Raw genomic sequence first — 18,371 nt, 5'->3', positions numbered from 1 at the left:
TCCGTGTCAGCGTCAATTGTCGTCGTGTGATCCGTCGCCGCCGCCGCCGCCGCTGCTGCCTCCGCCGAACAACTAACGCAAAACACCCTCCCCACTATCCCGTTTGCGGATTTTGTTTTTTGTTGTTCCGAAGTTGTAATAAAACATTTCTTGCGGCTCGCTGGTCGCCGTATATTTGGACGATATTTTCTAAGATATCTGATTATTTTGTTTTTCCTTTCCGTTTCGTCGTTTACAGGATTTTTTTTGTATGTGCGCGATTTTCACCGTTTTCCAACGCGGTAACCCGCAGCGGAGACACCTGCAGCAGTCGTCGTAGTTCGCGTACAATCGCCGCGCCACACAGTCTCGGCGAAATGGCCAAGGTAAGAAAACTGAAGAACAATAAATAATAATATTAGTTGCGATAAAAATTGGTTTTACGGGAGGGGGGGGGAAGACACAAAATAATAGCACAACAATTGCGTCCGTCCGTCCCATTGTTTTCGGAAATCGCGTCCGACTTACAACGCGACGCCGTGACAAAATATAATACCCATTATGATAATAAACGTATAAAATAACGAACGATTGTCTCGACACATAATAATCATAACATTACGTGTATTGTTATCGTTTCTCGCGCGTATCGGACAACGACGATGACGACAAAATCGTGTAATTTCAGTAGGTATATGCACGACGTGCTGTCGTCTATTTTTACATAATATTCGGGTCAGGTGTCCGCCGTCCGCGTGCGGTTTTCCGCGCGTATGAATTCGTTGTGGCGGCGGCGGCGGCGGTGGTGCCGGCCCGTGCGAAAGTGCCTTCGAGTGTTCGAGTAGCTCGTCTAGTGGCTGTTGTGTGGAGTGTAACTCCCGGTGGAGGCGCCTCACCACTGGAACAGGAACGCTGTGGATTTTTCGCGCGGTTCTAGGAAATAAGCGTTTTCTGCGGACGATGGTTCGACCCGCGTGCTGCATTTGTTCGACGAAGCTATTATTACTGTTGGTGTTACCTATAGATCGTTGTAATGTACGGATTTGCGGAATCGGGCGGACGATAATAACATTATAATATTATTATTAATAATTGATAACGTAAATATGAGTACGCGGATGGTGGCTATTATCGAATGTCAATACGGATCAAAAAACATCAATTGCGGTGTAAAAATATAATTCCCGATCGCATTCTAGGTCTCTATGATGCCGCTCTACGTCTTATCGAAACATTTGAAACAAAACGGTTCGTTTCGGTTTTTCTATACTGGAATCTAAATTTTGCCAATTTTATCGGATATATTGTGTGAATCGTGTTTTTGTCGGCGATGATAACCTTGGTAGGAGCTCGCCCAACCAGCCATTTCCCAATATATAATTTACGAACGATGATAATAATAATAATACGTACTGTTGTATAATGGGCGTAGAGATATCCAACAGTATGATTGTCACACATAGACATAATATAGTACGTTTTTTTAACGTGATACTAATTGTCAATAGGTACTCTGGTACTCGTAATAATAATAATAATAATAATAATAATAATAGAATGATATACGGCTTGTAGTCTGTGCCATCGTCTATAATTGCATAACGTACTAATATATTATAAAGCTATAATAGTGGTATGAGTATAATATACTTGGTTAATATTCATGTTTACCATTGAAACGACCTATTTTAAAATTTTGAACAGCACGTATGTGTTTTATATTATCACATCATTATAATCTATACACGAGTATGTGTTTACCTGTAACACAAAACCAACAGTTCAAAGCGTTCAAACGTTACGGTATACCCTATTTATTTACTCAGGTGAATCCTCGATGTTTGAATATCTGCGTTTGCGAATTGACAGTTTGTAGTAGGTATTATTCCTATTTAGGGCATCTAGGTTCCTATGATGCTACAAAAATTTCTATAGGTGCCTGTTTTTTGTTTAAAATATGTTAAGGCTTTTGGAAGTAATGAAAATCGTTGCTTTACGTTAGGTTACTAATTTTTAACAATTTTCTAACCTAATAGGCAGTATAAATAATATGTAATATTTATGTATATTATGGTTAAAGATAATAAATTAGATATAAATAATTTTTGAGTCGTATAAAACATGCAAATACTGAAAAGGTTTATATATTTTTATTATTTTTTTGCTCTATTTACACTTCTTGATGTATAAGTATAGACCTATATTTTATGTTGGATGTTGGTGGTGTTGAATGTTGATACTAATAGGTAAGTGAGATCTCACGTAATTATCACGTAACTAGTCTACAAGATTTAATCGATTTCTAACATAATATTATATATTATGTTGAATAATAAATACATCATTAGGTAGTATACCTATTTAAATTTTTATGTTCACTTATTTATTTATTTTTTTATTACTTGAATTATCATTATATTATTATTAGGTATTTCGGTATTTCAATGAATATATATACCTATTATTAATAAAAAATTGCGTATTCATTATTAATTGCAATATAAGAAATAATTACATTAACTGAATTGATTTATATTAATAATAAGTATGAATAAGTATTGTAAAAAGTTATGCGATCTTGGACCATGCAACAAGTCTTCGATATGATAGGTACATTATACTGATACAAATATGCAATAATCGAGGTAATAATGTAGATAGTAGCTTACTTTTAAGCTATTACTTAATATAAATAGGTTGGTAAAAACGTTGCATTGTTAACCCTTTAAAAAATAGTTACCTTAAATCTTTTTTCATTAAATTAATATAATTTAAGTTGAAAATATGTTAAGCTAATATAATTAATATTCAGTTTTATAAAATGTAATTTTTCTTTTTATTTGAAAACTCAAATTAAGTTACTTAAGTTATTTTATTATTTTATCTTATTGTAATGTTGATTAGGTACAATTACTTCAATAATTATGCCTGTAATTACTTATTTATACATTTATAAATAAAACGTATTTACTATATATTTTACGTAATATTCTTAAAACTAGTTTATTATATATTTTAATTTAATATTTCACACGATACTAATTTTAATACAAGTAATTATTTTTGCAGACTCGAGATCAATTGAATTGATAGTTGTATTATTTCTGAATTGTTTACGTATTATTATTTTTTTTATTCAAATTCAGGATCTAAAATTATCCTTTATGATTATAATATAGTTGGTCAATCTAAAATCGTTTTTCAAAATACAATGGTTTACTACTTCTGCTGTTGATCAACTTATACGTGTATATTTCAAATTTAAAAATTGTTTTCACAGTCAATTCATAAGAATTTTATCCCTATTAAATATAATATTATATGGGTAATACTATTATATTAACAGTAGATATTTTATTCACTCGTTGTAAAAAGTTTCTCAAATCATTAGTTTTTATATTAATATTTTTTTCAAACATATTTGAAAGGTGTAATCAATTCAAATTAATAGATATTTTTTTAAAGTATAACAAATAACAAATTAATTAGGTATACTTTACTACTTTAGTCAAGTATTATGCATATTACAAAATTATTGATTTTTTTTTTTAGTTAACCTTAAAGATAATTTTAATAATATATGCTATTATATATTGTATAATGTTTAATAATATACCTTGAGTTGTGTTCTATATTATTAATTACATTCTCTGAATTAACTGTGTAATCATTTTAATTTACATTCACCTGAACTATATTATGCCAATTTAGTACTTACTTGAATTTTATTCAGATAAGCCGGGCTGGAATTGAATACATTTTTTTATCTGTGTTCTTGATTAATTTAAATTTCATATTTTAGATAAAGGTGAAGCCGTTAAATGTTTACATTTATAATTTCATATTATATATATTTAAAACAAATATTAATGTATTATTATAATGTTCGTATTTTACTTGTGGATTGTAGATTAAACAAACTTATTATTTTTAATTAAACTATAATACCTAATTGAAAAATAAAGGTAGCGCAAAATGATTAAAAAAGTGATACATTTTAAGCGTCCTATAAGTCTAAGACGTGAATTATTACCTGCGTAAAACACTGAAACTTTAACTTTAATTTTTCGATTTTGTATTTTAAAATATACTTAATTATTGAAATATTTGTGTAGGATTTCAACTATTTCTTGTTAAAAAAAAAAATCCCTCAGTAACAGTATACTGTGTACGTAACAATTAAAATTGTATTTCCAATTGTCATCACGATACTCATTGGTAGTTGAATTTATAATACAGGCTATTAATTTATATTTGCCTCAATGTTTTGTTCATAGAATTGAGTTATTTGTTATTGAGTCACATCTTATTTGATAAATAATGTAATAATTATGTTATTATTATTATTTTAATAATATTAAGGATTAGTATTAGTATACAACTATACAAACTAAATAACTCTTGACAGTATTTAAATGAATATTTAAGATTGACATAATTAACAGCTTTAATATGTTAAGCCAATTTAAATAGTTTAGTTGTAAATATTATACTTGTTACTATTTTAAATTTGTATAGATATAAATTACATTTTTTATTTGTTCATTGAATTCAAAGTAAACAATCTATGTAAAAACTTCGTAGGTGCATATTATAATTTCGGCTTTTCGTTGTGCTAAATTTAATAATAATTAGTAATTAGTTATCATAAATACTTAGATTATAGGTTGAAAATAGAACATTTAGTGGAGCATTGCTTAAAATCTTTGCGGTAAAATATTTAATAATAGGTTGGTACATCTTAAAATCAGAATATCAGATTAAACAATAAATATGTAGTAGTAATGTATAAAGTATAAGTTTCAATAAGAGATACTACAATATTAAATGACATAAATATGACGAAGTGTTAAACAACACAAATAACAATGACGACTAAATCATTCAAATAAAAAAATACGGATGTCTTAGGTTTCAAGTCTCTTAAATTTTTACGATGAATGAATGGACTAAAACAATGATTTTTCTTTTTTTTTAATTTAGGCATTAGATATAAGGGTAGCTGTTCATAATTTTACAATATATTTATATACATATAAAAATACTAATCTATTGTTGTAAAGGTTAGTTTTAATTTAATTTAATTTTCACACTTATACTAAATGTATATTGGTATTATACTTTAAAGAAGATTACAATAGATTACAAATACTCATCGGTGTAAAGTTCTGAAGTCAAATATTTATTATTTGATTACTAAAATCAACTATTTACTATGATACCTGTTTTTCTAGAATTCATATTAAAATTATTATTTATTTTCAAAAGAATAATAACAAATTTAAACTTAATTATTTTGTTTTGTATCACAGTTCTTAGAACACGGTACCTATTAGATTTCTAAATATTTAAGTGTCTATTTGAAAATTCTTTATTTTGAGTATTTGTAAGTATCAAGTAGTATGACTTACGAGTATAAACTAATTTGTTTTTAACGTATATTTTCTGTATATTTCTTAGCTTTATGATACATTGCCAATTAACAATAAATAGTTTGGTATAATATATAGGTACTTATATAATGTTAAATTGTTTATGCAGTTTAAACTTTGTCGTCTTATCGTTTTCTCGACATTTTTTTGAGTATACAAATTTATTTAGTCATTAAGATAGTATAGGTAAAATTATTTTACAAGACATGTAGCCGTGTAGGTACTCTGTTACAATTATAATCAAACTAATGCTTTGCTTTGTCCATTATTAACTCGATTATTAAAATATGAAATTTGAATAAAAAATTGTTTAAATATTTAGGATAAAAGATTTAAGGCAAATTATGCATTTTATGTATGCAATATGCATACTATTGACCTATATATATTCTATAGAATATTGAAGTATAATGTATTATTTAAATAATATTTAATAACAATATAAACGTAAAATTGTTATAAATACATTTAGTAAAATAATATAGTGGCTAAAGCATAAAACAAATACAATTAAACTTAAAACCAATTAATATTAATAACTATATACTCTGGTGTATTAGTTTATGACAATTGGTCGGTAGCTCATTAAAAACATTCTGTTTAGTAAATTGTTTCAATGCGTTATAAAATGAATAAAGAGGCTATTTGACGTTTGCTCCTTCATTGAACATGCACAAAGACTTTGGTTGTAAAATATAACTGTAAAATATTCGGCCTATTTAGTATAATGATTCTTTCTGAATATAAATAGAATATATTGTGTTGTTTATTGAATGTAGTTTAAAATGATTAAGTCCAACTTGTTTAAGATTATTTTTTCTTTAAATTTGTATAAATTTTAAACTGTTGTTAATTTTTATTAAAGTTTATACATAAAATAATAATTGTGTACTATAAAATATTTAAATAAGATATATATATTTTTTAATTTGATGGTGCTTTTATAATAAGAATTAAAAACTCCTTAGTCCTTCTTTACTCGTATCATTATAGAAAAGTATTATATTATTATTTTATTAACTTTGAAGAGATAATTTTCGAATTTGAAATACGATTCTTAGCCATAATTGGATTTACTCAATCATAGCCTTGCTTCTTTAATGTTTAATTTTCTGTATTATACCTATTATTTTTATCGTGATACTTATTTGTATTCTATGAAAGTAGTTAATTTAGATTTTAAATATCATATTTATAAGCAAATTCGTATATTGATTAAATATGTAGGTAATGACACTAAAAATTTTGGTGAAATAAATTTGTTTGAAAGTATCATAATTGAATATCTAATTTTTTTACTTAATATAATTTATAATAGCTACAAAATGTATTTTTAAGTTTTGTATATTTTTTTAGATGTTATTTGAATGAATTTAAGAGATTCACACCCATGCAATTTAATTTCTGTGTTCCCGAACCGCGTAGGTTTTGTAAACATTTAGACCGTATTTTAAAAGCCATATGTTATAGTGTAAATGGTTGTTATATACGTTGATAATTAGTATTTTTATTTTGGCATACTTCCATACTGTATTGCGACTGTATGGTGCACACAGCTACACAGGTATATCAGACATTTATATAATGCTACAACTTATTATTTTGCATTGTATTATAGTATTTAGCTTTAATTTATTCAGCTCCTGAGGTGATACGCGTACACATCATATAATATTATTATGACGTGTTATAGGTACAATGTTTATTTCACTCGAAAACTAGTCCCATTGATATGCATCAATAATGTTTTATCCTTTCAATTTTAATTGGGCGTCACCTGACTAGGTACGGTGTGTGTAATGTGTGATGCGATTTGTAATAAAACGTAATCATTAGGTATTGTAATAAGTCATTATCGAAAATAAAAAATATCATATTATGTTTTTACTTTTTATGTAAAAAACCAATAAGATGTTTTGGCATGATTAAAATTTAAGTTTGTTTACTTCAATTACCTATTCTTATTCATACACGTTTCCGTGTAAAACAAACTGTTTTTACAGAAGATTATTTTTTTGTCAAGTGTGTAAAACTTATGCTAGGTATTTCAAAGCAAATAATAATATAGTATTTCGAGTTTATAAGAAATGTTAATTTAAAAATTATTTTACCCTCAACTTCTGTTGAAAACTTCAATAGATTATCTTTCTCAGTTTCTTGATGTTCAAAATGACTTGCTTCTATTGTGATTGATGTTTAATCTTTATTTTTCTTAGCTTGTTCAAACTATATACATTATACATTATTACAGTACGTCAGTAGTCAGTACCATGCTGTATACCTACTACATAATGGTGTAGATACCATTATACCTAATAAAAAAAACATCACGGTTCGCCGATGTATAATAATGTTACGCTTGCACGGTTCGTTGTTGGGGACATTCCAAGGTCTTCTTGGGAAGTTTGGGGTCGGCTAGCTGTGTTCAATACAAAGACTTAGCATAAAACAAAACAATACCTATACTATTTATTTTGATCCACCTATATAATATATTCTATAAAAATAATTATTTCTAAATTTTCAAATAAAAATGTAAATCTTACCAATTAGAAAAAAAAATCAATATACTCATATTAGTGTAGTGAAATTATAAAGGAAATAATTTACCTTTTGTAATTGGTAACTATAATATTCATTCATTATAAGTACTTATTATGTATTAGAATCGGCAACGTCATAAAAAGTTTGTCATTTTTATATTAAAAACGAGTTACCTACTCAATAAAAAAATTTTAACCAACATCAGTCATAAATTCGTAATAGACATTTGATTCCATTGACTATTATTTAATTATTAACAAAAATATGTTTGAGATAGTTAGTGAATAAATGGTAAATTCCGAAAATTAAATAATAAATGTAATGGACACAAAATATACTATCTACGTGTCCTTCGAAAATGTTTTTTTTTTTAAATTGTTTTAAATATTTATTACTTATAAGCTATAAGTATTAACTATACAAACACTACCTAACCTATTTCTTAATCATTAATGAATAAATCTATCGAAATTCGTGAACATGTTTTAAACACCAACCTTGATACCTAGTTGTTATTAAGAGGATTAGTGGAGACCTTAATTACTTAGGTATTATATAAACGTATTTTAAAGTAATTAATAATCAACTATGTGCCTACTTAAATATTTTACACTGTGTAAAAAAAAAAAATGATTACAATTTCATTTTACAATTGTATTATTTAGAAAATGTACAAAATGAAAGTAAACTAGGCTCTGTACACTGTACGTACATATAAATGATTCTTGTATTTGGTGGATTGTTCATGTACTACTTTCTAATACATCTATCTAGATACTAGATGATACATTGTTATTATGTTTCATTTTAACACGGAAAATTATTTTAAAAATAAAAGATATTATAATATTATGGTTTATTTCTTATATATCTAATTATATTCATATTTTAATTAAAATATTTCATGATATAGGTTTACACGAAAAAAAAATGTAATTATAAGTTATACGTTTATAACTATTAACATATTAAACTATATTTACAATACAATTTTAAATTTTAATCATCTGAAAAAAATTATATCTTAATACATTTAAGATTTAATAAATCAGCATAATTTAATGTTATTAAAGTATATTCAATTATTTTTATATGCATATTATCTAATATGTTCCATAATAAGTTAGAAAAATTAATTGTGTTTTTTCTTATGATATGGTATCTATTTTTGTCTTCATGGACTTTTTCTCTTTGGCCAATAATAATTTGTTTATATAAAAGTAGGTAGGTATATAGTTAGTGTATATGCATTTGGGATTGGCAGTTGTTTATGTACCTATTGTTGGGTATCAATTGTTGTGAGTAATTTTAAATTGTGCTCTCAATTTTTGAAGCCTATGCCCTGAAAAAATAGGTCGGCAAAAAATGTAGCCAATAATTTTTTTGGGTTCTAGCCATGTAATAATATTATAAAAACAGAAATTAGTTTCATAGTGCTAAAATGTCCATAATCTAGTACTATAATCTATTTCTGGTACTAAAAATCTGGCAAAGTAAATATTTCATGACATTTTGGTTTTACAGTAAAGGTACCTATATTAACTTAATCTCAAAAACTAAAGCTTTAAATGTTAGGTTTAAACTATTGTATTTAATGAGTATCAATTGTTAAAATAATTCTAATAACTGTTTAGTTCTAAATGTATTAATGTACTTTATATTTAATCAACACGTTTAGGTGTAATTTTCAAATTCTAAATTTCCAATTATTTGCATTTTTTAAATCATAAAATAATATTAGACAACTAATTAAATGTTAATAATTTTCAGTAATTTTTAGTAATAAAAAAAAATAATATTAAATAAAATAAGTATTTTAAGTAGGTATTTATTGCAGACATTGGCTAATGAAATTATTATAGATACACTTTTTAATTTATTTTATTATACAAGTATATTATGCATTTGTCTAATATTTTAATATTATTATGTGAATTTAAGATATAATTTAATTCTTTATTTAATTGTTAAAATAAAATTATTTGTTATAATATTATTAAATTTTAGTTTCATATAAAAGACAATCAAATTATTAAAGAGTTGTCATGGTTATGATGTAAAAAATAAAAATGTAGAGGAAGTGACGCACCTGTTAACAACCAAATGGGATTGTTCACTTGTATAGGCACAGTGTTTGCAGACAGTGTAGTTCCTGCTTGCTCCTCTGTGCTCTATATAAATATGTATATTCTATCCAACAAAAAAAAAAAAATAAAAATAAAAATAAAAACGATCATACCTGCTTAACAATTCAATTCTAGTTCATTATTGAACAAATAATTCAAAGCATAATCTAACAATAAACAAGATTATTTGAGCACATAATACAAAAATTATTATTCCCCAAGTCATAACTCATAGGCAGGTGAACTTAAAAGATTTGATACACTTATAAAAGTTTTAAAAATATTTAGAATTTTTAGTGTGCATATATAATTTTGTAAATTTAGTGTTCTTGCATGGAAATTAGAAGCATTAATGATGTTTTGTATTTTAAATTTTCTATGTTCTAATTATGAATTTTACATATTTTAATTAATTAATACCTATTATAATATAACTAAGCTACATAATAGTGAACAGGGTGTTTAAAATATAACAACTAATTTAAAGTGATCAAGAAATGTAGTTTACATAGCTTAAACATATTAAATATTCACTAGACACATATTATAATATATACTGAGTATTTTACTCATGTATGTTATAAATATTATTTTTTACTCATATTTAATATTGTTATACTAATGATTTTATTTATTTATGTTCTAGACTCCAGGAGAAAGCAAGATACCTGTGCTGCATTCTAATCAACTAAGATCTCGATTTTCTAATATTTCAAGTAAAGTCCGTTCACATCTTGATGGTTCCTATCGAACTTCGTCTCCATCAATGCTGTTTGGACTTTTTAGCAATACTGAAAATAAAGTGCATCCACCAACTCGCCCATCATCACTTTTTAAATCAACTAGTCGTACCACAGTGTCTGAAAAAGATGTTGGAAGTTATGTTGAATTAACTAGACATTCAAAAACCGGCATTCTTAGGTATTTTGGTAAAACTGTGTTGGGTCCTGGTGATTGGTGTGGAGTAGAAGTTGATAGTGGACACGGAGTTTGTGATGGATCTATATGCGGAGTAAGATATTTTTCTTGTCGTGATCAATGTGCATTGTTTGTCTTGGCACACTTGGTACGTATATCCGAGTGTCAAAATGTTGTTGATGACAAGACAGAAGCTGAACTCATGTCTGATGATGGCTGTACATCTACTTTGGAAAATTGGGATTTAGATATTCTTAAAACAGAATTTCCATTTGAATGCACTGATAGTCTAGGAATATTGTCACCAGATCAAATGGTTGAATTTAGAGGCGATGAAGCAAATTATGAAGTTCCAGGTCTTCTTTTTAAAATGTCACCTCATCAATTAACAGAAGTATGTATATTAATTTTAATAGTTATTCAAAAACTTTATGTTACTAATTATTTGTTATTATGTTTCAGTGTATTTCTGATGGGGATGTAACAATGAATGATTTAGAAACAATTTCTATGCCTAAAGATGACGATTTAGTTTCTCCAGTTCTGTCTTCAGACCCCTCTAATCATACAGTGTCTGAACATGATAGTGCAAGTGCCTATCCAAAACGCTCAACTGTTTCTTTTGGACATGTTTTTTACGATAATTTTACAATAGATCGAACTCCATCATTAGAAGATTTGCCCATGGATGATTTTTCGTCAAAAACAACAACGGCTGTAGTTCCAGTCCCTAATATTCCTACAATAAACACAGTTGTTACAAGTATAACCAGTGTTAGTAGTCTTGATACTGGTTATCAAGGTGATTGTGAAACTAGTCGTCCTACTAGTCGTGGAGCTACGGTTAAACGACTTGGACCAACCGAACCAATGACAGATTCAGATTTTTTTACTGAGAGTGAAGCAGAAGATCATTGTCATCGTAAAGCTATAGTTATTGATGGTACATTATACTCTAGGGGAGATAATATTAAACCTGAAACACAACCAGATAATCACAACAACCCTGGCCCCACTATTGAGGAAATGGACTCAAGTGGTGTTTATTCTGATTTTGATAGAATATTTGAGGAGCCACCTGTACTTAAAGACAGTTCAGAACCAGTTTCTTCAAATAATTCAACTTCTCCCTCATCTGTTAATAGTCAACAAATTCATACAGTTGCAATAGATCAACCATCTAGTTCAACGATACCGGAATGTACAGAAGATGCATCAAGTCCTGCTAGTAAACGTTACAAACGACCAACACCAGTAAAACCTAAAACCTTGGAGGTACGACAAGATCAGGAAAACAGAGCTCCAAGAACTAGAAAACCAGCAGGTCGTTGGGACGCTGTAATGAATAAGATAGAAAAAAGTAAAACTGATCAGAAGAGCCGTATCAATCGATTGAAGGATGTCAAAAGCAAGATTAATTCTATTAATCCATTGACAATACCTTATACTAACAGGTTAAAAGAATCTCCTACAAATAGTGACCCATTACCTGTCAGATCTCATAGAGAAAATACACCTTTGAAAGCCAAAAGGTATTTAGTTGTATAATGACCTACCACCTACCTATATAATATTTGATAATTATTAATCAATTAACATAATATTTAATTACATTTTTAGTCGCAGAACTAGAGCTCGTGGTGGATCAGAATCTAATTTACCAATGTCAGACCTAAAACCTAATTCTTCTAGGCAAAGATGTATTCCTAAGAGCTCTCAAAACAGCTCTAGAGATAGTTCTTTTAGTGATCTTAGTGGAGAAACCAAAATTACATTGAAACAAGCAACATCACATCCTTCTTTAGCCAGTAAGTAATACATATTATAAATTAAATGATAAAAAATATATGTATTAATATAATATACAGTGTTTTACAGAAATAACTGATAAATATAATTAATTAACTGTGTTATAATTTTTTTTATTATCAGTAAAAAAAAATGTATAATATACATTTATATATCCATATATTTTTAAAAGTTTGGAATAAAAGTATTATATTTATCGGTTTGTTTTGTATCATTCTTTATTAAGTTTAAAATATTTATATTTTAAACTTTTGAAGAAAAATAAGTGTAGAATGAAATAACTTTTAAAAATTAAAATTTGTCTTATTTAAATAATTTTTAAACTTATTTAATAGATTTATAAACATGGTAGGTCTTATTATTTCTTATTATTAAAAGCAATAATTTAATTATATTTAGTTAATGGAATTTAAATTATTTATATTGCAGAAAAATAGTTAATTATTAATATAATAATGAATTTGGTCTTATAAAAAAATGATTAGTGTAATGGTTTTAATAACATTTACGCGTTTATTATAATCTTATTATAGAAATTACTAAATATATTAACAGTAGCAAAATAATTTTTTCAAAAATAAATTTTTTTTTAAATTATTTTTATTTAAACATATACAAATACATAATATTACTGTAATACATTAAATAATTAATATTCATGATAAATAATGGCTTAAAAATAAATATGTTAATTAGGTAACTATACAAATATTATATCTGTTAAAATAATAAGAGTGTAAAAACAAATATAATTTATGATAAAATTTATTTTAAAATGAAAAATTACAACAATCAAAGTATTAATTTATGTTATGATAATAGTTAGTTGTCTATATAGTTATATTTTATAATAAATAATAGCAATCGTGTTTTTGTGTTAAATCTTGTATTACTTGTATATTTTTTTTCTATACCGACTGCTGACTATAACATTTTGATGGGAATAAAATAATGAATTATAATATTTAAAATATGAAAATAAAAATAAAAGAGAAAAGAAGGATCTTGTAATCCTCATTACTGATAAAATATATGGATGAATAGAAAATTATACTAAAAAGCGACATAAAAATATTAGCTTATTAAAATAATTAGACACAGCATTACGCCCATAATATAGGCAACTTATTATACTTTGATTAGCTAATTGTAGTATCATTTGAATATAGTGCAAATTAATGTTCACTACAAAATGTTTTTTTATTAATATTACTCGTATACTTCATTTAATTTGTTTACAATGGAATAAATAAATAAATATATAAAATGTTTTAATCGTGAACGAGAATCGTATAATTTTCATAAATTGTATTACAAATTGTCAATCTTGGAAAAAATAATTTATTTTGTATTTGAATTTGAGTAAATTAAGGTATTCAGAATATATATTTGAATACTTTTAGAATACATATTTTTCCTCTTTAATTTTTGTCAGTTTTGGAATGGCTTAAAATTAATGTTAGGTAATATTTACAAAATAATTTATAATACTTAAATACAATACATTATTTTAATTGCATTTAATCATACAAGACGAAAATCACATGTAATAAGACCAGTTACGTAATTACGGGGAAGGGGGGATTTGGGTGTCGTACTCCCCCCTCTATCATGACATTTTTGTATATCTAAAAAATAGTCTATATAATTACTGTATAGTAAATGTTATATTTCGCTAAGTAAAATAATTACAAGATGTCAAATTGGTGTGGCCATTTCGTGAAATATTTTTGTATTCCATGAAGTTGAAGTTGTTATTGTAAATTATACTTATATTATAATATAGTTGTTTGACCGATAATATCCTAACACCGAACAAAATTGAATTAAAAAATATTTATACTTCGGTATTTATATTGAAGATGTTTTGATGAAATAATAATGTATATACAATTGATTTGCCTTTTTGTGTTTGTTGTATTTAAAAATACGGTTTTCTGAACGTTTTTGAATTTAATTATTTACAATATTGTGTTTTTTGGTCAACTTTTAGGTAATTATTTTTCCGTAGTGTTATTAATAGTTAATATATTATCACTATTTCCTTTTAATAAGAAAATTCTACTATTTCCACTACAGAGCTACAGTGAACCTTATGCAACACTGCATTAGAAAGTAAAATGAGGTTTTCATTTATCATGTTTTACTTAAAAGAAAATGTTTTTAGTTTCCGTTTTTTCACCTATACCTATCATATTTTATTAGAACTATTTAATCGCCATTCGCCAGTGTTTAATGAAGACGCAATCTCGTCTATCCGTGTTAGGAAACTATAGTATAAGTAGTGGAAATATGTTCATTTTATAAGGAAACCGAGGCCAACTAGAGCGAAAATATATCTTATTCTTCTAATACATTTTTATTTAATTGGTAGTCTTTAAGATGATACGCATACTGCAAGGTATCTTTAGTATTTTCAACCGAGTGAAAACTCTTTTAATTGGAAATTATGGTCACCATTATTTTGAAGATTTATGTTTAGGTTAGTTTTGATTGACTTAATTATATTTATTCTTGAAGAGTTTTTAATAAATGATTTATGATGCGTATTGTTTTTTTACAGATAAAAATTTTAATCTCCGTTCGCCGTCAGTAAATGTCGTGGTACCATCGGTGCGCAAACATTTGACTACGTCTTCTAAAGCAACTCCTCAAAACCGAAGATTAAACTCAGGTATATATTTTTAAAAACTTTCAATTTTTTTTTTAAATATATCGCGTATGCGCGTGTGTGTTGATTAAATATTATTACATTTTTATTAAAAATGCAAACGTCCCTAACTTCATTCATAATTAATAAGCGTGTATAAACTAATAAATTAATTTATTTTTAATAATAATTAAAATATTTTTATACATATATATATATAGTTGTTTCATTATCATTTATTAATATTTATTTAATAGCTTAAACGATTTTTCATGTATAATATAACCCAAGTTGTATGTGTTGTATTTTTATTAGATGTTATATTATATTCAGGGGTGTATTTAGAAATGTCTTATGGGGGGGGGGGGAGAGGCATAAACAAAAAATTCAATTTTGCGTACATGGGGCGTAGAGTTGTAAAATATCTTATAAATAATAGAAAAAAGTATAAAATACAGTGAATGGGGGGGGGGCACAGGCTCAATGTGCCCCTCCTTTTAACACGCCCCAGATTATATTATGCATCTGAAAATTGTAACTATTCGAGAAAGCCACGTGATATATCAACCTGTACATATTTTCGTAGTTATTGGATATTTTAGATATTTTATGAATACAAAAATCATTATATACAGAATGAAATTAGTAGATCAATGATATGTAGACTGCAATGTATGTTATTTTTCTCTTTATACATTTCGCGATTAAAAACAACAACTTGCAATTATTTTTAACCATAAAAAACTACTACAATTTTAGAATACACGATGCCAATGAGCGCGTTGAACCAATGAAAATCAATGTCGAGAACTAGTTTTACTTGCGGAAGCCCAGTTTTCTGATATATCTACGTACATATACCGCGTGTAATTCTATACCTCTTTGATGTTGTCTTTTTCGTGTTGGAATTATTATTTAATAGATCTTCTGGTTTATTTTAACACTAATGCTTGATATTTTTTTTTAGTTAAAATTCTTAATTTTATATCAATTCTTTAAAATATATGTTTATTATTTCTATTATGTCAAATATAATAATGTACGACATTGTAGTATAAACTAAAGGTATATCAATATCATACCGTATGGGGTACTCGGGTATTTTTACTGAAAATTAATTTGATCAAATGAATGCTTAAACTGTTGGTATCTACCTAGTTTCGCATTCAATTAAATAACATCATCGTCATTACCAATAGTTTAATCAAAGATGTAGAGTTTTAGACATTGCATTTATTACATTTCTAAGTTGGGTAAATATATTTGTTGTTTTATTATCAATTATTATTATAGTTCTTATAATACTTAATACATACAATATATATACTTATATACAGTTACACTATTTGTATCGGCTTGCTTTATTATGTTTGAACATATTTTTATGGGGGCATAATATAGATTATGTTTATTTTATCGTGTTTTTTAGTGACAAACGAGATGACATTATATTGATGTGTAGATCAGTTGATAGATTTTTCAACGTAGTCACGTGGCGTGATCTTAGGTGGGATGGACTGTTTGTGTTCATAAAAGTAGTGGAGGTCTGTGGGAGTCATTCATCGTGACGCCGAAACACGTGCGCGTTACCCGTTTATGTTGTAATTATTTCGGACGTAAGCCCAGGTATATAATGCGTAGGTACATCATTAATCATTATAATTAGTAACCATTGTACAATATCGATATGGCGGCAATTCGATTGTGTTTCTTACGCGGTCGACATGTACGCACGTTTGTTTGTTAGTCGTAACGTTTAATGCGAATCGTATGGGTCAAAATTATAATATAGTAAACAAAAAAATTTTAGCCATCACTGTGTGGGTGACTGGAATGGTTGCCAACGACAGTTCAGCATTCGAAGGTCGGGTACTATAGCGAAGCCGGCCCGTAGCGGAAGTTCTCTTCGAGATGCCACTGCTATTAGTTTTAATCGGCCGGTTTTCGTGAGAGCTCGTCCGCGTATACGTGTACCGGTGTGTTATCAATAACATCGCCGTCTTGTTCAGATTCGTATTTATGCAGTTCTAGTGCAAATTGATGTTTAATAATATTCTACATTCATGGATTACTTGCCGGTAAGGTAAAATTTCAATAGATAGATTTCCGTCAGAAACTTAGGAATTCATTGACCTTATTGACTAGCTTGCTCTTTTTTTATTACACAATGAGTGCTGATATAAATACATTATGTGCATACGTTTCCACATATTTCATATTGTTAAATACAATAGTATAGTTTTTTTTACCAAGTTTCTAAGATTTTTACCATGTTAAAATTAAGAAATATGTAATTATCATTTTTTAATATCAATATTAAAACTGATAGCAATGTTAGGTAGTGTTAATAAAATATAATTTTAATCCAATGTTTATTTTATAATTATATCAATTTTCTAAATGCATTTTTAGTTATTTAAAGTGATAAAAATTGAGTATAAAATAAAACCAATACAAATATTTTGATAACAATATAAATTATAATAATATATAGACTTCTTTGAACTCTAGATAAAAAGCTATAAAATTGTTTTCGTCCATCACAGATTAAAATAATAATAATTTAATTGAAAATTAATAATGTCGTTTTTATGCGTGTATAGGTAATTTATATCGTTTTCTTTTCGCCGTTGATATAACAGCGGGTGCGCGAATAGTTATGCATTTAGATGCTTGCTTTTTAAAGGTCGATTTCAGATTCAATTTTTTCTTTTCCTGTGCAATTGAAAATTATTTGTTATCATTTAAAACGTGTTGATTTTTATTTATTCGATTAATATACCCGACTGTATAATAATTATTGTAATCTTTCGTCAACAGTGTAAATATAATAAAAACGTATTACAGATAACACTTCTTATACACGTCACAAATTTCATTAAATCACCTGTAGACCGGACCAAGTGGCCTTTC

General features: G+C 26.9%; 1 protein-coding gene across 1 annotated transcript in view; it reads left to right on the top strand.

The window, feature by feature from the left end:
* LOC113552606 overlaps nt 1–18,371 on the top strand; it is a 33,374-nt gene continuing 15,003 nt past the window's right edge. The window contains exons 1-5 of the mRNA XM_026955459.1: nt 1–365; nt 10,728–11,393; nt 11,462–12,531; nt 12,620–12,807; nt 15,372–15,482. Of these exons, the coding sequence (XP_026811260.1) occupies nt 357–365; nt 10,728–11,393; nt 11,462–12,531; nt 12,620–12,807; nt 15,372–15,482 (2,044 nt within the window). The 5' untranslated portion in view covers nt 1–356. The remainder of the gene's footprint in view (nt 366–10,727; nt 11,394–11,461; nt 12,532–12,619; nt 12,808–15,371; nt 15,483–18,371) is intronic.

This window comes from Rhopalosiphum maidis, chromosome 2 (genome assembly GCF_003676215.2).
Source record: "Rhopalosiphum maidis isolate BTI-1 chromosome 2, ASM367621v3, whole genome shotgun sequence".
In the NCBI taxonomy this organism is placed as follows: Eukaryota; Metazoa; Arthropoda; class Insecta; order Hemiptera; family Aphididae; genus Rhopalosiphum; species Rhopalosiphum maidis.
The sequence above is the reverse complement of the archived record's forward strand: the minus strand, read 5'-3'. Positions and strand labels throughout refer to the sequence as shown.